Here is a 21,061-nt window from a genome sequence, read left to right as displayed (position 1 = left end):
AAACACATAGGTACGTTAAAAAATTTTATTTTTAAGACGAAACAAAAATCAACAACCTTCAAAAATATTCGTAATTTTGGTAATTGTATTAGTGTTATATTGTCGAAACTTTGGAAAGTTGCAAAATTGTAGACCGAAAGCCTGTTCTAAGCTTGGAATGATCTAAGCTGGAGTGGTCAAATTTTGTATAATTTTTTATAACACTTCGCCTGGTAAAATTTGTTTTCATTTAAAAATAGAGCCCCTCTGCGACCTAAATAAAGGATCTCCTTATAATGAAATCAAAATAAATAATTTCTTTGCTATGTGAACTCCCGTGACACAGGTCACATGTCAACTCAACATTTCAATCCAGTAACCCCTGACTCAGCGCCAACTACCACAATAAAAATTCCGAAACCGTGACAAACTAGATTATCTTTATTCATATAGGGATGATGAGTGTGACGTGGGAAATTTGTCTTACATCTTCCAACAAGTTTCTGTTTACTTCTTTTCCACCAACCTTCGGAACCATTAGACATAAACGGTCATTTAAAGACACAAAAAAGACAGTCAATCATTTTTGAAAGAAAGTAAAACTGTAAATAATCAATTCAGTTTAGAAGAATAAGTGAATCCGTCAACAGTCCGTCCGCTATTGTGACAACAGGGGCCAGTTTAACCTACTTTCCAACCGACTTTACGACTCTTCCTGGCCAAAAGTGTCCCAAATACTGGTTTATGGTTGACCTAATGAAATAGAAATTTTCTTGAAACTGTCAATAGTCGTAAATCTTCCTTCGTTTTCAAAAGAACGCTTTGATTTTACGAGTTAATTGGGCGCTACCGGGAATTGAGAGTCGTTTCACTTTTAATAAAGTCGAGTTTTTTAGGCTTGTATTGTCTGCGAACCCTTTCTTGAATTAAGCATCCCCGCCCCCGAAAGAAATAATATCTAGTGTTTAATATGCGCCCGATCGAGCTTCTGTTGTGTTTCATTATTACTCGTGGGGCGATATCAGACAATCTCAATGCATTCAGAGAGCTGCTCCCCATTCCTCTCATTGTGCACATGAGTCACCCCGTGAGACCGAGTCGGTGGTGGATTTGGGGCGCGTGGACGTTCGCCCCAGGGCAGGCCGCAACGTTCCCACTGAGCAACCACGTCGGCCAAGACCGGGTAGTAGAAGGACTGCCATCCATCGAGGGGAGAATACAATGCTTTCATCTCCCTCTCAGTGCTCGTGGAGGAAACAATGACGATATTTCAATAAAAAGATGTTTCAAATTGTGAAACTATGGCGGAGGATTTTGAAGATGTAAATTTAGCGAAAATGGTAACAAAACGCAATAAATCGTCGTCCATTAAAAAATCCACCCTGTCCAGCTTAATAAAACTTGGGTAGTTTTACAGCCCCCACATAAAATTCTCGGTCCCAAGCAGCTACCGGTCGGCACATTTCAAAGAGCAATAAAAATATAAAATTCCCTCAGAATCCATTTCTGGGTCCCGATTAAAGGGGTCAAGCTTTCACAACCGAGTTATGATTTACCACCCCAACCTACTTTAAATATAATTACTGACAATTTCACAGGCCAGGACTTTCCCCTCAATAAACATCGACCGATTTTTACAGCAGTTGCAGGTAGTGAGCGGTAGCCGCCGCAACTTGACAATACGGATATAAAATTTTTACAACATCGCGGCGGCAACTTTGTGTAAATCAGTTCGGTTGAAAGCAACGACAATTTCTTGATTCCGGCATGCACTCCGGTCACGGCCCTAATTTGGCGATGGGAAATTGCGAGCGGCCTGCTTCCGTGACTTAATGAGCGGCAGCGCCTCAGGACTGGACGCCGCCGACGAGCGGCGGCTGCCACCTGACCGGCCCCGGAATGCCCGGAGTGACGCCCTTTACATGCATAATACAGAGCGGACCGGCGTTGCCATGCTGCCAGCTTTTCGGCCATGTGCCACTGAGAATTACCGACACGATTCAATAATCACATTATAAATCTATATTATTCTGTTGTAAATTATAAATGGATGGCGTTAATATCCAAAATTTTGCTTTTACAAAACAAGTTACAATCAAGAAATTTAGAATCTAGAAAAAATTTGCAAAAATCGAAGAGACTCTAAAATAAATCTAGAAAATCTTAATCATCCAATAGAGAAAAGTCTCGAGGATGTAAAGAGAATCTAGAAAATCCATATTAAATATAAAGGATCATAGCAGAACAGAGAAAAAATTAACATAAAAACGATCTAAGAGGAATCTATAGATCTAAATTTAAAGAATCTAGAGAAATCGTAGAGAATTTAATAATACAAAGAATCGAAAAAAAATCTATAGAATCTAAAAAGAATTCAGTGAAAATCTCCTAAAATTAAACAGGATAATTATTACTCTGAAGTTAATATGTAACAAATCAGAAGATTCAAAATAATGTATAAAGAACGGAGAAAACAGTGTAGTAAAGTAAAAAAATTAATACTAATTATTTCAAACAGAATGTAAAGTAATTCTAAAAAATATAAGAAAAATCCAAAGAGGATATTTTGCAAACAACACAATACTTTTTTTTAATTTTTAGATTGTTGCCTATATTCTCGTTAATTACTTAATCTACTGATCCAAAATTTGGTCAGTTTATAGATCTCGAGAGGTTTTTTTGATAAAATCCAAGGATATTAAACGCAAAAAATTTGCTCTAAAATGATCTCTCAAATGTCACCTAAAAAATATGTATCTATTAAATTTTTAAATTTTCCTATAATCTGTAAATTTTTCTTAAATTTTTCTTAGAGTGTTTTTAGATTTCTTTAAGTTCTCACAACATTTTGTTTCTTTTCTTGTCTTTTTAAGAACTTCTAAAGTTGCTCTAAATTGTTGGATTTTTTACAGGTTTTATTTTCTTCAGATTCTCTTTGTTCTTTTTACATTTTTTTACATAACTTAAAGATTTTTTCTGGTTTTGTCGTTTTTACATTTTCGAAATTTTCTCTAAATTGATGCATTTTCTAGATATGACAGATTTTCTTCAGATTTTAAAATTTTCTTCAAAATTAACAAGTTCTCGTTAGATTTTTTTCTAGATCATCTTTAAATTTCTTCAGATTTGTGCTATATTTTCTTTCATTTTCTTGTTATATATTATAAAAACCTCTAAATGCTGGAATTTTCTAGATATTTTAGATTTTTTACAGATTTTTAAATTTTCTTTATAATCTCTATGATTATTTTTAGATTGATCTTAGATTTGTTGTTAGATTACTTGAAAATCTTCTCTAATTTTTGTCGTCTTTACATTCTCTAAATCCTCTCTAAATAGTTAAATATGTTGATCTTCTTAAAATTTTAAAATTTTCATCAAAATCTCTGTTTATTTTTAGTTGTTAATATTTGTCGCTTTTACATCCACAAACTTCTCTCTACATTGTTGGATTTTCTTGATATGTATTATAAGATTTGTTCAGATTTTTAATTTTTCTTCTGAATTTCTAATCTTCGTGTTAGAATCACTTTGATCTTTAAATGTCTTCACATTTCTTTTTAGATTTTCTCTATTTTTCTTATTTTTTTTAGATTCTCTAAATTCGTTCTAATTTCTTGGATTTACATTTAGAGAAAATTAAAAAAAATTTAAATCTTAAAAGTTATAAAAGTTTGAACAATGGAAAGAAAATTGCAATCGAAAAAATTAAGAAAAAATCTAAGAAAAATACTAAGAGATTCTAAAATCTAAAAATGAGAAGAAAATTTGATTAAAATAATTTAAAAAAATGTAAAAATCTTGAGAGCATCTTGAAGAAATCTAAAAACAATAATTTAAAAAAATCTTACAAGAACTTGGGAATCCAAAGAGAAATCTTAAAATCTGAAAAGAAATTCTAAGAGATTCACAAAAACCAAAAATTTAAAAAAAATTAGAAAACCAAAAAAATTCAAACCGAATCTATGTAGAAGATTTAAAAATGTATAAAAGACAATCAAAACATACTCCAAAAAAATCTGGAAAAGCAAAAAATAATAATTAAACAAAATATAGAAAGAATTCAGGAAACTAGAGAGAATTTTAACTTGTTATAAAAAGAATAAGAAAATCTACATAATTAAAAAAATTCAAGAAAATGTATTGACAATTAAAAAGTGTCAAAAGCCACAATTTCGCTAAACGTACAAGTGACAGTTCTAGATTGTCAAATTTGATAGCAGATAACAGTGCTACCAATTTCTGGTGCAACACTTCCACTTCTACATAATTCTAAATTTCAAGGAACAAGATCTATAAAAATAGTGTCCGAAGCTCTTTGCAAAATTCAAAATTCATAAGAGCGTCCGTCGGCATCCTTTGAACCTTTATCAGTCTTGAAGAAGCTACCCACGGAGAGGGCGTAAATACCGAAAGGGTTAATCCAATTTGGTGCCTTTGCGGATTTCACTAAACTACCTAAACATACTTTCATCTTGTTATGCCAGAATAGAGACATTATTAACCAACTGCCAAACATTGTCGTCCCCTAAAAATCACAGGTAAAATCCCAATGTTTGTGATTAGACACCCTTGGAACCCGATATGGGTAATTCGCTCCTAATGGCTTATCCTGAACAGAATTACATGTAGTTGAAGGGCATTATGGCAGCATCTTAATAGACACCTTAGGCTATCTAAGAGTCATAGGGTCTCTGAGTTGCCAGCTTCGCCCTTCATAACCGCTCGAGTCGAGTAATCAAGATCTTATTGCGTCATCGTTGTGCCCTTCGACCGTTAATAGACCGTATCTGGTTAATAGCCGAGCAAACTTTGGATATCTAATCTGCACTTTCACTATTTTCCGAAAACTAACGGAATTGCACAATTTTATTGCACAACCCTTTTTTATTGGGGTCTTTTTAAGGACAAAAAATACAGTTTTTTATTAGGGGGTGGTTTATGATTTCGTAGCCAACGGTAAAAAGTTTGGATTTTTTGAACCGCAATTGTAAAGCTATAAATCCTCACTTTATTGCTGCAGCACCTAACTGTCCGGTTCGCCGCATTTTTTGCCCCTCCGGAGAGTTTTTAAGATTTTTTGCTACAATTAAAAAGCTGATTTACAGCCGCCCAAGCTGAGATGTTAAATGTCGGAAAAGCGCATTGTTTGAAAACACGAAGCAAACTTCCTCAAAGAAATTTGTTGTTTATCCATAATTCCCTTTAGGAGTAATGAAGCGCCTCCAGCACCCTCCAATAATCCACTTAAAATTCTGCGGTCGTTTCCGTTTTAATTGGATTAAACGAAGCAGGAAAGAATCCGCGATTGCCGCGAAAACGGGAAATCAAGAGAGCCCTTCATTTGTTCGTTGTCTGCCGGAAGCGGCGGCGGCAGAGAACTCTTTCAAGTGATAAGTAGCTAATTTGTTAAACAGCCGTTTCATCCACTTATATCCCCGGATTTATTACAGCTTGACGCGGGGTCGATCCGGCGAAGACAAAACAAGATGATTAAGAAAATCCCTTGGACGGGATAATTGATTCTCTCTTTTAAAGCACCACTTTCAATATTCAAACCACGAATTCAGCGAGAGCGATGCAAAAATTTTATTTATTTGCCCGCAGGCGGAGTGCTTCTGTTATCCAACTCAAAGAAGATATAAGCAATTTATTCGAGTGGTAGAAGTTTATTCGATTCGGCTTCTCCATTTGCGCTCGGGATTTAATAACTTGCTAACTTCATGACAAGAAAAAAAGAAATGCGGAGCGCACCTTGACAACATATCTTTGACGACGGCACAAAAGTATATTAAAAATCGTGCGTTTTTTATAGTGACACAATTATCGCCGTGACACTTTATAAAAGGGACTGTTGATATCGTGACGGCCACAGAAGTGCCAACACGACGAAAATAAAATCACACCCTTTCATTCGTGTTTCCTTTTTAATTCATCGGCCTTACAAGATCTAAATCCGACAGTGTCATATTTTACCCGTTGAATCGCGCTCGATTGAGACAGCTTTGTCGCTTTGTTTAATCCACACATCTAGCCCACCTTCGGCTTCCGGTGCTTTATGGAGACAGACGCACAAAGAGCTTTTAATATCTTTTTGATACATTGAAATGGCCGGGGCCTTGGATGCCACGCCAATAAATAACACTCTTGAAAGGAGAAAGAACTGGAGCACTTCACTTAACCGTTTGGTCACATAATCTCCAATAAAGTGACCATAGTTTGGAATAACTGCGACCGATAAGGCTACGAAGTGTTTTTGAGAAAACTTCCTCAAAGTCTGCAACTTCTCTTGGTGGATTCGGAGGTTTTGGTGGACGTGAAGGCAACTCCAGGTTCGAACCGTCTCCAGCTTATCTCTGTCCATTTCACATCAACTGAACTGGGATTAAACTTCTGGACGTTGTCCGAGCTTTTATTTTATTTTGATTCTTATTTTATTTGGTGGAAGAAGTAATATGGCGCTATAAAGGGGTCGGAATGGTCGTTCGGACCGGGGGAATTGAAAGAACTCAAAATTTCCACAAAACGGTTTTCTTTTTAAATACAACACAGAATGTGCATACATCCTCCCCCATTCGCTCCGAACTTTTGTAAAGACTTTATAATCTGCAGTGTTTGTAGCCAACTGCCGGTCATTAAAACCGAAATGGACCGCACTTTTTCACGGAATTTCGGACAACAAAGGGTCGCGGCACGTGTTCTCTTCAAAATTTAACAGTAAGCACTGACGTCCTTCGTGGAAAATTAAAAGTGACGTCGCTGAATTATAAATTATGCGGTGGATAAAGGACATGGGAAAAACTCATCCATACACCGATGAAACCATCAACTTTCGACATCGAGGATTTACGAGCCATTATGGATGATGCCAGTTCGATGATCCGGCATTATGGCAGCGGTAATCACACCGGGAAATCCGGAAACAAACGGCATAACACCGCTAAAATAAATATTAAAAGAGCGAGGCAGTCAATAACTTGAGCGTCTTTTCAAATTTTGGACGACCTGTGCTGGTGGTTAAGAAATTTTCGAAAAAAATGACTGGAGAAGTGAAAAGTAATTTCCGTTTTGCTGCATCACGTCCGGATCTAGAGTTATTCTTAAAAAATAATGATTTTAGGTTCTGTCGTACAAAAATTTCAGTTTTTCTTGAAAGCTTGCAAAGTTATGAAATTTGAATTTCAGTGTTTTGAAAAGCCAATTTGATGAGGTTTCTAACGACATAAAAAATTCATAGCTAGAGTTAGTGCTTCTTATAATATTTTTGAAAGATTGATCTCATGTCCTAAAAATGTTCATATGCAATTTCGCATTTAACTCAAAAATTATAACGTCGATTTTTTATTGCAATGCATCTTTGAAAAGACTAAGATCTTGCCTAAACGAGAATTATCGAAAAATAGTCATTTGTGTACCAAGGCCAAAAAGTGTTTCAAAATGGCACTTTTTGCCCGTGATACACACAACATTATTTAGGCGACATCATTAAATTTAAAAGTGAATTAATTTTTATTTAAGATTTATTGATCTAATCATTTATATGAATTGATTAATTGTAAATATTTATGAATCCTTCAGAAAAGTTCATATTTTCTTTATTTACATTTGCAGTTTCGGCATGTGTAGCTTCGCAATTTGTATGAATTAGGTTTGATGTGCTTTTTGATGTTGTTGCAGCACCACTGCTACACTATTTATTTTCAATAATTCAGCACGTCTTTGTTGCACTTTACAGCAGTTTGTCGATTTGATTTTAGCCAAATAATTATAAAATTGGGGGTAATATCGGTATCTTGATGTAGTATGCAAAACTATGGATAGATGGCGCCACCATAAATCGGCCGAAAATGTTTGCGGCCAGAAAAGATTTACTTTTGAACCTCTTTTGAGGCCTAAAAATGTCATTTTTAGTTTAAGTCGCCTAAAATAGCTATTTGTGTACCAAGGCCAAAAAGTGGTTCTCTTTTGGCCGAGCCTTTTTTTAAAGAAAGAAGGCGAGGGCAAAATGGCACTTTTTGGCCGTGTTACACACAAGATTTTTTAGGCAACATCATTAAATTTACAAGTTAATTAATTTTTATTTATGATTTATTGATTTAATCAATTATAACAACTGAATATTTGTAAATATTTATAAACCCTTCAGAAAAGTTCACATTTTCTTTATTTACATTTGCAGTTTCAGCACGTGTAGCTTCACAATTTGTATGAATTAGGTTTAATGTGTTTTTTAATGTTGTTGCAGGAGCACTGCTAGACATGTTCATTTTCAATAATTTAACACGTCTTTGTTGCACTTTGCAGCAGTTTGTCGATTTGATTTTACCCAAATAATTATAAAATTGAGGGTAATATCGGTATCTTGATGTAATATGCAAAACTATGGATAGATGGAAAATGTTTGCGGCCAGAAAAAACTCACTTTTGGGCCGCTTTTAAGGCCTAAAAATTTCATTCTCAGTTAAAGTCGCCTAAAAATAAAATTAAACGCGGTGTAACTGAAAAAAAATTGGAAATATCTCCGAGTTCTGACCTGATGTAGTAAAATGGGCTTCAGATTGAAAATCGGATTTCAAATTCCGTTCAAATTTTCAATTGGAAGCCCCGCAGGCTGTGTGGTTACGATATTGTAACTTCAGGCCTGTTGCAACAACAACGCATTAGTTGCTCAGCCCCGGAAAATGCATAATTGGGACAATAAATCGATTCTTTGTTCCGTTTAATAAGCATTGTTATAACAAGGTGAAGTTTAGGGTTTCTAAAGAGTTCCTCGGTGTCGGCGTCGCGACGCTAAACTAAGCCACCTTTAAAGATGGGGCGAGCTTCTCATTTTCCCATTAGGTGTACATTACACTGAAAGCATTCAGTGAAGCTTAGAGATTCTTTGATAGACCTTCAAAGGAGATATTAGGCCTGTAAGTACAGGATAATGCCGTATCTTGTTACAGAAAAACTAATACCGAGTTGAGAATGAAAAGAAATTTTTTGTCACATCTTACGTGGGAGTATCTTGAAATCCAAAATCCCCTAAAAGTAATTAACGGTTAGCAAGTGCTCCACAACGAGTGCATTAATGTTGGCAAGCCTGAATGTAAATAATAGTCGTGATGTCCTTTGTAGTTCAGTTTCCTGTGCCACCCACCGGTTTCTTGACATGACAAATGGCCTACTTAACATCTTCATACTGACAAGAGCACCGCAGTGCGGCCAACATCCAGCCTTAAACACCCTAGTCTTACGGCGAAACGAGAACATTTCACGCTACATTATATTTCACACTTTTATTTGAGAAGTGAACATAATCTTCTTCTATTTTAGTTTATCCTTCAAACAGCGAGACGAATTTTTCTCGATAAAGGGGGCGTTAATCGCTTTATGTGTCTTCTTTCAAACGCAATTAAACGCTTTCGCAATGGAAATAGTTCAAAGAATTCGTGTTCAAAGGCAGTTTGTGGTCGACAATTTTACCAAAAGCGAACCAAAATGTCATGCGGATGGCATAGATCAGTCTGCAGATGGAGACAGATAAAGGCTGTCTGCATGGCTGTACGACTGCGGGAAGTCATTGTTAATTGTTATCTTCTAATGGTCATTAAAATGGCGATTTGTACCTGAAAAGAAACATGTGCGAAAAATACCGAGAAAAAGGCATATTTTTTGAGGTGTTTGGTATTTTGATTTTCTAATCTTTCCTAGTTTCTGGTCCCTTTTTCTGTTCCTGATTTGATCTTTCGTGCACACTTAATAATAATCTCATCAAAAAGAAGCAGAAAAATCTCATATAATGACTATTAGTACAAATTTTATTTTTTTTTCTGCCTTAAAGTAAAAATTTCTAAAATCTGGACTTTTTGCTCTAATAACTTGTAACTTTGTACAATTATTAAGCATCTCAGCGATAATCTTTTCACCAACATGTATAGCGCCAACATTAAAATTAGCAAGATGGTAGGTCTTAATATTTAATTTTGAATGTTTTAGAATAAAATTTTAAAAATTGTTTTTTTTGCTCAAGGATCTTGTAATTTGGCACATTTAATAAACAAAAGTAAAAATCACCAACATGTCCACTTTTTACGGGTTTAGCTTTAAAACTGCCGGAATAACAAACCGGAATATAAAATTTTGTTGTTTTTTTTAAATCAAAATTTCTAAAATCTGTACTTTATGCTCTATAAACTTGTAACTTGGTACAGTTAATAAGCATCTCAGAGATAGTTTTCTCTCCAAAATTCATAGCTCTAACATTAAAATTTTTAAAATGGCAGATGTTTAATATTAAATTTTGGATGTTTTTAATTAGATATTTAAAAATTATTTTTTCTGCTCTATGATCTTGTCATTTGGTACATTTAATAAGCATGTAAAAACTATAACATTTCCACTTTTTATTTGCTTAGCTGTAAAATCACCGGAATAAGAAATCTGAATATAAAATTTTGAAATTTTTTTCTAAAATTTGTACTTTTTGCTCTATAAACTTGTAACTTTGTCCAGATAATAAGCATCTCAGAAATAGTGTCGTCCGCAAAATTCATTGCTTTAGCATTAAAACTACCAAAATGGCAGGTCTTAATACTTAATTTTAGAATTTATTGTTCAATTAACAATTAATAAGTAAAAATTTCGAAAATTCATATTTTTAGTCCGATGAACTTGAAACTTGCCACAGTTAATAAGAATGTCATAATTCGCCAGAATTGCAAACTTCAGGCTATATTCAATCTCAAATTCGCATTTTGAATAGTTCCTTTCTTCCTCAGGCAAATTTGACGCAACTCCGCCACTGAAAGCCCCTAATTCCCCGCCAAATAAGCGACGGTTATCGCCATAACGAAAATCAAAACTTTGATTGACAGCTCAGGTGCTAGATTATGAATAGCATCCCAAAAAATATTCAAATATCCGAATCTCAAGTTCTCGGCTTCTTTGAAGTTATTGTTTGGCACACGTTTCCACAAAAGCGCGCTTCACACTGAATAGACGCACAGAGTGGAATCAAACATGTTTTTTTAACTTCCTTTCCTTGATTTGGCCCCAAAACTAGCCATCGAGGGCCCCACTATTGTCCAGAAATCCGTAAGAGGATATTTTCATTTTAATCTCATATAAATAAATGTATCAGATAACTTCGAAATCGGACAGATTTACAAGGCAATTGTCCGTGAAATCAGATTTAAAAGCTTACAGGATATTTGATATCATGTTTCTCTTTTTTGCGTAGAATTTTCATTGTGACCGTATTTAAGAATTTAAATCTGGGCTTCGGCCTTTAAGCTGGGTCGGTTCCACGCTGAAAAAATTATTTGTAAATTAGTCCCCGGTTTAAATTTCAACGCAAATTAAGAGGCGAGTGCGCATTTAAAATGGACTATTTTAATTAATCACAGTGAATTTATAAATAAAGGGCGGAATTATGCCAATTATGTTCGAGGCTCTAGTTGCGGCTTTACATAAGTGTGATTTTACAATGAAATGTGATTTTGTTTCAACGATATATTTTGTATTAATAATAGAGGTCGTTTAATGGAACTTTTAATATTTCAATTACAGACAAAAACGGGAAAATATTTCGTCGAACGACGTTTTTACAAACAAATTATTAAAGAAGGGGTCCAGTGCTTAATTTTTGTCGGATTATTGGAGCTGAAATGACAGGTTATGCTTTTTCCATTAAGCGGACAAAAAAGTAAGATATTATTTATCAGAATTAGTTTTTCATGAGGGCATAAGCACGCGCTTTCACGGCAAATACTACAAGAACTACAAGCAACAATAGTCGAACCAGTCTCTGCGCCCTTTTAACAATCTCCATATAATTTCCCTTCTCATTCAACACTCCATTCCCTCTTTACCAATTCCAATTCCTCCAAACCTTGTCACCTCAAAGGTAAACCGAACATACCTAAAGACCAACCCCTTCTGGTTGGAAAGCCCACAGTTTTGTTGGTGAATGCATCCGAAAGGGTCGTGCCTCTTCATTCAAACAGATGTAAATAAATAAGAGCCGATAATGCAGACATGAGGGGAGCAGGTTTTTATGGCCTAATTAAAACGTTTCCCCGACGATGACGTCGATATGAACCGAATCGGATATAAAAGTTTTCAAAGCTCAACTAACAAAAGTTTTAAAGCTCGAGCGAAGCGCACACTTAGCGCCATCCGGCGAGCAGAAGACTTTTCTTAGCGAGCTTGGAGCGGACAGAGCCGGTTTTAAGCAGAAAAGAGATCTGTAATAACTAGTTTTTATTTTCTTTTTTTATACAAAGTTGCCTACATTAGAGCTTCTAGTTTTGCAATAACGATTGATTTGTTAGGAAGACACGGCAATAAATTTTATTGCATCGTTAAATTAAGTGGTTTTTCTGATTTTAGCGCTGATGAGAGCCATTTGTAAGTGTAAAGATGTGTGGCGATGACTCAATACCAGTCATTTAAATCAAAATAAAGTACCAATTGTTATTTAGGATGAAAATTTTCAAATTTCGCGCATTTTACTGCCGCAAAAATAAAAACCCAATTTTTCAAACGTCATGGGTTAACCCCACTTTACTGTCAATTTTACTTAAAATTTCGGTGATTTGTGACGCAACACGTGCCATTTTAAGTAATTTTGTCCGCCATAGGAATCACATTAAAAATGCAGAACGAATATTCATCACAAGTTGCATAAAATTGGTTTTAATTCAAAAATTTGAAACTGGCGCCGCAGCGCCCTGCCTTGCCGACGCAGCAAAAAGTCAACGACAGCCGACAGTTGAGATAGCGAGCACCTCCCATGAGCAGTCAAACCTCCTGGTAAATGTAATTTTTTAGTTATAAACGTATTTGAAGCCACTGAAAATGATTTTGCTCGAAACCAACAACAGAGTAGTTGAAGAAACGCTAACAGTCAAAATTAAAGGTGCACAAGCGGGGTAAGTTTCTCTACGAACAAAAAAAGGAAATCTTGACCGGTAGTTTCGGGGTGAGGCTCCTTTATCGTGATAGCGCTTAATCACTAAACTAATTTTCCTGCGGTTGGCGTCGTTGACGAGGAAAATCCATGAAGCTTCAAGGAGTTGTCACGGTGGAAATACATCTGTTTTCTTTCAGGTTGAAGAACGAGTCCATAGACATCACAGTCTCGGATTTCGACGGAGTTTTGTACCACATTTCAAACTTTAATGGAGATAAAACCAAAATTAGGGTAAACCAGAGAGGGTGCCGCAATCTCCCTTGTTAATAAAACCTTTGTAGATAAGCATCTCTTTAAAATTCTACAAAGAACTCCAAGAACACGGCGCCGACCAACTCCTCAAGCGCGAGTACGGCCCGCTCCTGGTCGCCCCCGAAGACGGCTACAACGTCTCTATTCTTTTTGACTTGGAAAACATACCCTCAGACTGGCCAGAAGTAGTAAAAAAAATCGGCTTACTTAAACGCAACTGTTTCGCCTCCGTTTTCGAGAAATACTTCGATTTCCAAGAAAACGGCGACGAAGGCCAGAAGCGAGCAGTCATCCACTACCGCGATGACGAAACTTTGTACGTGGAGGCGAAAGCCGACCGCGTCACCGTCGTGTTCTCGACGCGTTTCCGCGACGAAGACGACGTGGTGATTGGGAAGGTGTTCATGCAGGAGCTCAAGGAAGGGCTAAGGGCGTCACATACAGCACCACCGGTGTTGTTTAGTCATCGGGAGCCCCCACGGGAGCTGCAGAATACGGACGCAAAAGTCGATAATAATGTTGGATATGTTACTTTCGTGTTGTTCCCGAGACACACGGCGAGGAACACGAGAGACAACACCATTAATCTTATTCATATGTTTCGCCATTATTTGCACTATCATATTAAATGTTCAAAGGCGTATATTCACAGTCGGATGAGGGCTAAGACTTCGGAATTCCTTAAGGTGTTGAACAGGGCGCGGCCCGAGAATAAGTCAACGGATAAAAAGACAATTACGTGAGTTGGAGGAGTCGACTTAATAAGATTTCTAATTATTTTGTTTCAGGGGGCGAACTTTTATTCGAAGGGATTGATGTGTATAGTACTAGTGAACTTTGCTTGTAAGATCAGCTCAAAATAAGGACTAATAACTGCCGACGAATTACTAAACTGTTTCATTCAACACTTTTTTTTCAATCAGAATTGTGCACAGCCTCTCTTGCAATTTTTATTTATTGAGTCAATTAACATCAGTACTGAATGTTTCAGCTCAGTTTTTATAGTGTTGTAATGAAGCTGGTTTTTCAGCCACGTTGTACATATAGATTCAATCTTTTAACTGTGCTTCCTTCAGAATATGGGTAAGCACGTCAATATTGTGAGTTAATTACTCTTATATTATAAATTTTTATCTTTTTTGTAAATTCTTTTTTGTTTTTATTTTCTTTTTTATTGCTATGTATTGCTTATTTAATACCCTTTTAATTCGTTCAGTTGCTAATTAAATTATTACCATTTTACAGTATCATAATTCGCCAAATAAATGGTATAACATAGTTTTAATAGTTAATAAATCGTCAATTTCAATAGTAAGTTCCGATATTTATTTTTTTATTTCTATAGACAATAGACACGTTTACAGAAGTTATCTATGTTTATTTCAACAGTTACAGTTAACGAATTACAGAACACTGTTTAATTGAATTTAGAAAATGAAATGTTATTTTAAAATAAATGCCTTAAATAATTTATTGGATTCATTCCAGGGACGGGTTCCAAGTCCGGCCCTGCATAAACCCTCCCTTCACCTATAAGTTCCATTACATCACTAGTGGCGTAAAAAATTCAATACAATCATTACAACTACGAGTGAGGTTTGTAATGTGGTTTAGCTAACGTGTGATGTACACAATTTTATCTACGACCGCTCACGGATAGAACTACGCAGGTGGAGTCATTTTTGTTTTCAAAATGCACAAATGATTTTTACTTTTTCTTTTGAAGCAAATAAAGTATTTTATTATTTTCTAGAGAGTAATAGCCACATTTTCATGTCAACAACGCAGGCACGGCTTTGTAAATGATAAAAATTTGGCACTTCTGTGAATTATTTTAATATTTTAATTGCAACCATCAGAGCTTAGGATCAAATTTTGAATTATACTCGATTATAATGACATTTTTTGTTTATTTCATATTCTCTCGATCTAGGGCCTGTCATTATACTCTTGTATTACAAGTCACTAAATTAAGTGAAGTAATATAGCCTCATTACACAACTAGTTGAATAATAATGATATTACACAACGCATTTCTTCATTATTCAACTCAAACAGTGTCAAATAAATGGTGTAATTGGACTATTATAAAAATTTAGAATCATGGGCGCATTAGCACGAGTGATTCGAATCTCACGAGCTTATAATGGCATTTCGCTAACGTATTACATACAACGTTTTATTTACGAGCGCTAACAACTAAAAAATGAAAAATTTTGTTACATCTTTTTTTTTTTCAAACCTGATGTCACCAAAATGAATTGTATAATGAAAAATTAGTGATATTATGTAACTCCAATATATCACTAGTTAAATAATTACGACATTACATAAGGCATTTTTTATTACCCTACTAGTGGAATAATTATATGTCATACCAATTGATAGTGTGGCCCCCATTTTAGTGTTAACTAGTATACATGAATGACCAGTGTATTGTATTGTGTTAGTAAAATTCATTAAAGTTGGTATTAATTGGGGTGTTTTGAAGAAGAGGGGGATATCGTGTCAAACGTCAATATGTCAAAATGAATTTGTTTACACTAACCTACAAACTTAAATTTATGAACTTTGCTGGCTCTTAAAAACTGCACTGTAAGTTGAAAGTAGTTGGCAAAACACTAAAAAAAGAGATACCGGTCCTTTCTTACACTGGACCGGTGCGTAAGTTGCTATTGAAGTGCGAAGTCTTCAATAGCAGCTTGATGGTTACATCCGTTACATCTAATACGAAGAGGTCGCCCTAAACTTATCCATAGGCTTTTTGGGGCAAGATTATATCAGATTAATGATTTCAAGATTACATTATATCATTTTGTACATCAATGCAGAAAGAGTAACGTGTGTGAAGAAACTTTTGGATTCCTTTAGAGTTTGACATAAGTAGGGCATTTGGTCCTAAAGTTAATAATGTGTGCTGAATTTACGCAAATGCAGTACAGTTGCAAACATTCATGAAGTAAAATCAGACAGTTTCCAACTAGAGTGGTTAAGGTTAGAGCTAATTTATCAAATTTTGAATTTACTACTTCTTTGTGGACGAGTAGGCCAAAATTTCGGTTAAGATTTCATTCTAGTTTCACTCGCATCACTTCTCTTGTCCTCTTTAATCCTTTAATTAGGTGATTAAACATTCGTGTTTCAAAAACACAATAGTAAACTGCTAGTCGGCGAGATTCTATTACTTCACTGTTAATAACAAACAAAGAAACCACTTATTTAAAAACCATCACAATTTTTAATGCAATAACCTCATATTTTCGGAAGAATTCAACAGTTTTTAATGTTATTCCAACGCGAAATGTAAATGTTTCATCAATGTTTACAAATTTTGACGTTCCTGTCAAAATGCTGCCATGCATGTCGGCAACTTTTGGTGTTTAAAAATATCCCTATCAAGTACATTCCTCGACACAGTTTTTGGGTACAGTCCCAAATTTTGGGCCAGGATCAACCTTTGGACCTCACTAAGGTTTGATATAAAATATAGCTTTGTTATTCAACTAAAACTCAGGGCTATTGTAAAAACATTGTACATAGAAGTTTTTTATTCCTATGTTATAAGCAAGTGAGAATTATTTAGAATTATGATGTTATGATATACAACGTTTTATCTTCGACCGCTGACACGTAAAAAGTTAGTAAATTTTGTTTCAACTTGACACGCGCTTAGCAAGTCAAATGTCACTAAAATGAATTTTCTAATAAAAATTGGGAGATGTAATGTAGGTTCATTACATAACTAGTTGTATAATGAGTATCTATATTATATGTTACAGTGGTTTTTCTCATTGCAAAGGCTCATTAGACAACTAAAAACTGCTCCAGTGTTGAGGAACGTGTTAACTTATTTTCTTTTTTTTTGGTTATAAATGCTTGGCCTCTGGGACCTCTTCACTTTTTTTTCTTCTTTCGGATTCAAACTCCGTCCACGCGTGACCGTTTAGTGGGGGAACTTATTACTTGTTATGGCAATATCAACCCCAAAGTTTGGTCAATACTTCGTTTTTTCGATCGTGTAGCAGCGTCGCGTCGCGACTTCTTCGCCAACACCAACAGAATGTTCCTCAACAAGTATTTGTACGACCCCGACGACAGAGGTAAGACCTAGCAACCAATCAATTTTGGTCAATCAAGTGAGTGATTTCGGCTCCAAAATTTGACGCACTTTTCCTCTTTTGACAGTGGGAAAAATGTTCTCCTACATTCTGAACGACAAAGAATCCGCCATGGAGGAATCCAGTTGTCCGCAGCTAGTCAACAGGAAGCAAATCCTCGCATCGCCACAAAGTGAGTGGTTTTTTATTCGTTCTGTCAATGAAATGTAGGTTTGACAGATTCGCCGTCTCCACCGGACACGCCGAAGAAGTTCCGGAAAGAGTCAATCTTTGATTTCAAATCGGAAGCGGCGAAGAAAGTGGAGTTGATAGCGAAGAGCCGCGATGAGAGGAGGCAGAAACAAGCGGATGAGAAGGCGATACGGGACCAAATTGGAATGAACGAGCAGAACAATCCGTACTACGAATTCTCGAAGATGATTAAAGAGTTCAAAGGGACGCTCGAGTTTCACCCGTTGAAAGACACAGACAGCGTTGTGGAGAACCAGATTACGGTCTGCGTGCGGAAGAGACCACTCAACAGTCGGGAGAAGAACAGACACGAAGTTGATGTCGTCACTGTACCCACAAAAAACCAACTCATCGTCCACGAGCCCAAGCACAAAGTTGATCTGACTAAATACCTGGAGAACCAACACTTTCGTTTTGACTACGTGTTTGATGAAACCTGCTCCAACGAAACAGTGTACAGGTTTACCGCGCAACCTCTAGTGAAGACCATCTTTGATGGAGGGATGGCGACGTGTTTCGCTTATGGTCAAACGGGGGCCGGAAAAACCCACACCATGGGGGGCGAGTTTAAAGGAAAACAACAGAATTTCAAGAACGGGGTCTACGCCCTGGTCGCCACCGACGTCTTCAAGTTCTTAAACGAACAAAACAGAAAGCTTGTGGTGTCGGTGAGCTTCTTCGAAATCTACGGAAAGGTTGCGTACGACCTCCTAGCAAAAAAACAGCGCTTGAGGGTGTTAGAAGACGGCAAACAAGTGGTCCAAGTCGTTGGTTTAACAGAACGCAGCGTCAGCAAAGTCGACGACATCATGGATCTAATCAAGAAAGGAAGTCTTGAACGGACTTCCGGGCAAACTTCTGCGAACTCCAACTCCTCCAGATCACACGCAGTTTTCCAAATCATCTTAAGAAAAGCGAATACGAAGCAACTAGAAGGGAAATTCTCTCTCATTGATTTAGCTGGTAACGAAAGAGGTGCCGACAACTCCAAATCCAACAAACAAACTCGGCAGGAAGGGGCAGACATCAACAAATCCTTATTAGCCCTAAAGGAATGTATTCGCGCGTTGGGGAAAAAGGGTAAGCATTGTCCCTTCCGCGAAAGCATTTTGACGAAAATCCTCAGAGATTCCTTTATTGGAGAGAAATCACGAACTTGCATGATTGCACTAATATCGTCGTCAGTTGGTTCAGTTGACCACACGCTAAACACTCTGAGGTACGCCGACCGAGTCAAAGAACTTGTCGCTAACGATTTCTGCGAAGTCAACTCTGGATCTGAAGAGAGTACCAATGAGTCCGACATGCTAATGATGGAGTACAATCTTTTAGAAAGCAGCAAAAATGTCATCGATAGTTGTGTGTACTTTCATAAAATGGCCTGTCAGCTCTACGATAATTGCCAGAAAGTTGGATATGATAAGTACGAGTTTGCGACAAACTGGAAGAATTTGTTGAGGGAAATGATTGATGTTCAGAAAGTTGCCTACATTAAGGCTTCCGAGTTTTGCGAAATGCTTGACGATGACGCTTGATTTGTTGACATGGCAATAAATTTTATTACATCATTAATAAAGTGGTTTTCCTCATTTTAGCGCTGAACACGACATAAGAAGAAAGATGAGTGCTTATGATTTCTAGCGCCCAATTTACATAAATCTTATACATTTATTGCAACTGTTTACCCATTAAAATTATTATAGCTCCTATCTGTTTCTTTTTTCAATTCTCTTTACTTATTTTTAGTGCGCAAATATCTATGAGTTGACATCTCGGGCAGATCTCGCTCGTAAACATTGAGTCTAGTCCGCTAAATCTTCATTTTACGCTCTTGGTGCGTAGAATACTCAATTTTTGTTAAGTTTTGGGCAAAAGTCTTCAGATCGACTCGAAACATCATAATTTGACACTCCTGAGTCGATATCTTTTACAAATTCTTTGTTATCATTTAGATTTTCTGAGAAAACCCTAAATAAATAATTCCATTAATAAGTCTGATCTAAATTGAAACCAATAATGTTAGATTTTTGGCTCAAAAAAATACCATCAATTATTTACACCTCAGCAACAAGAATCTGGTCAAGATTTTCCGATACGACGCTTCGTTAATTTTTAATCGATTCTTAAAATTTTTCTGTCGACTTAAATTGTTTAGATGCAAATAGAAACAATAAATTATCTGATTTGTCAAAAAAGAATTTGCATTTTGATTTAGAATTCAAAGCTTGTAACGAAAATAGTGTCAATGCGCTCCGCCCCACCCTCTGCCTAGGCACCACCGTCGCCTTCTCGGACATAACGGCCAAAGACCCCACTCCACCACCCTCACGATTCATTGGTCCAGCTCAGCGCTGTATTGTAACGGTCACCCGCAACCCTCTATAAGATGCACCGCCACCAACAACGAGCACTTGTTTCTTGATCTTTCAATAAGACTTTTCTTTGAGAGCGGTGCACCGGCAGCGGTCCCAATCCCAAAAGAACAAGCGAGAAAGACTCCTGCGGAGACAGAGCACCGGCTAGCGGTCCTGACCCCAAAGGCAATTTACTGTAATAATTATATTCCTTGTAAATAAAGACATTTAAAACTTAACAGAGTTTAGTTGTTATAAGCTTGATTATTTTTTATTATTTAAATTTTGATTTGAGAATATGTAACCAATAATACACAAGATCTTGGTTCTGACGTATGTCTGGATTAATTGCATAACTCGCTTTTACAAATGTAGTGGAATTTGAAATGTCATTTTCTTGTCAAGTGTCAACAGCTTGTCAAGCGTTTGAAAAAAATTCTTCATAGACTCTTCGAAGGTCTTTTACTATTAAAGATACAATCTTTGATAACAGTAAGTAGTTACCACTTTGCACCCCAAAATCACAAGCTTCTTTGTTTCTTTCAGAAAAGACAGAAACTAAACTTTATAACAGGTTTATGTGATCCTGCTGGTGTAAATAACAAATAAAATGGTAGTAGCTGCACTGGACCCCCTCGTGGAACCCCAAATAGAGATCCGTTTATTCAAAAATGTGGCAAACGTCCCGGAATTGCGTCAAAAAGTGATGTCAGGAGACCTCCAATGTTGTCTTGTGAGCCCGAAATATATTCTAGAGCCTTTCCAAATAATTGTCGCTGCTAATAAAGCTCTAACTACGGAAAACAGAACCACAAAAAGTATCTTCACGGAAATTTTGTTCAACCTCTCAATATCCAAAAATATCACCAAGAGTTTACAACAGTTTGGAATTAGCGATGACTGTGCTGATTTATTAGTTGTGTCAATTAAAAACTCTGGAGTTGACGTAACGTCTGAAATTAAAGGTGATGAAGCGGATTTGAAAAAGTTGGAAGAAATCAAGGATTTGAATGCCATTAGGAAAGTCTACAAAATTAAATCGGAGGAAGAGAAGTGCACGTCGTTGTTGGACTCAGTAGTCAGTAAAATAGCTACGAAAGATTTTATTTCACATTAATTACGAATAAAAAAAAGAAAAATGAGAGTGTATTTCAAAAAACCCGCCTCCT

At 36.3% G+C, this 21,061-nt stretch overlaps 3 protein-coding genes across 4 annotated transcripts; all 3 read left to right on the top strand.

The window, feature by feature from the left end:
* The first annotated feature begins 12,705 nt into the window (after window positions 1-12,705).
* On the top strand, window positions 12,706-14,659 carry Arpc2 (Actin-related protein 2/3 complex, subunit 2). Its single transcript, XM_088041872.1, has 4 exons — window positions 12,706-12,896; window positions 13,075-13,168; window positions 13,219-13,928; window positions 13,978-14,659. The coding sequence occupies exons 1-4, from the start codon at window positions 12,823-12,825 to the stop codon at window positions 14,003-14,005; spliced, it is 906 nt and encodes a 301-aa protein (XP_087897998.1). The 5' UTR covers window positions 12,706-12,822; the 3' UTR covers window positions 14,006-14,659.
* Window positions 14,660-17,200: 2,541 nt separating this feature from the next.
* LOC148171308 (kinesin-like protein Klp10A) lies at window positions 17,201-19,164 on the top strand. Of its 2 annotated transcripts, none has more exons than XM_088041010.1 (3): window positions 17,201-17,289; window positions 17,375-17,479; window positions 17,527-19,164. In XM_088041010.1, exons 1-3 carry the CDS (start codon window positions 17,250-17,252, stop codon window positions 19,071-19,073), a joined length of 1,692 nt encoding a protein of 563 aa, XP_087897136.1. In that variant the 5' UTR covers window positions 17,201-17,249; the 3' UTR covers window positions 19,074-19,164. The 2 variants fall into 2 exon arrangements, with proteins under 2 accessions (XP_087897136.1, XP_087897135.1); XM_088041009.1 differs by having other exon boundaries at window positions 17,518-19,164.
* A 1,093-nt stretch (window positions 19,165-20,257) lies between these two features.
* Window positions 20,258-21,028, top strand: LOC148171307 (EKC/KEOPS complex subunit Tprkb-like). Its single transcript, XM_088040790.1, has 2 exons — window positions 20,258-20,384; window positions 20,439-21,028. The coding sequence occupies exon 2, from the start codon at window positions 20,503-20,505 to the stop codon at window positions 21,007-21,009; it is 507 nt and encodes a 168-aa protein (XP_087896916.1). The 5' UTR covers window positions 20,258-20,384; window positions 20,439-20,502; the 3' UTR covers window positions 21,010-21,028.
* Window positions 21,029-21,061: the final 33 nt, after the last annotated feature.

Source organism: Gnatocerus cornutus, chromosome 7 (assembly GCF_029298725.1).
Source record: "Gnatocerus cornutus isolate USDA-ARS CGAHR chromosome 7, icGnaCorn1.1, whole genome shotgun sequence".
In the NCBI taxonomy this organism is placed as follows: Eukaryota; Metazoa; Arthropoda; class Insecta; order Coleoptera; family Tenebrionidae; genus Gnatocerus; species Gnatocerus cornutus.
Note: the sequence above shows the minus strand (reverse complement) of the source record. Positions and strands in the feature narration are given on the sequence as shown.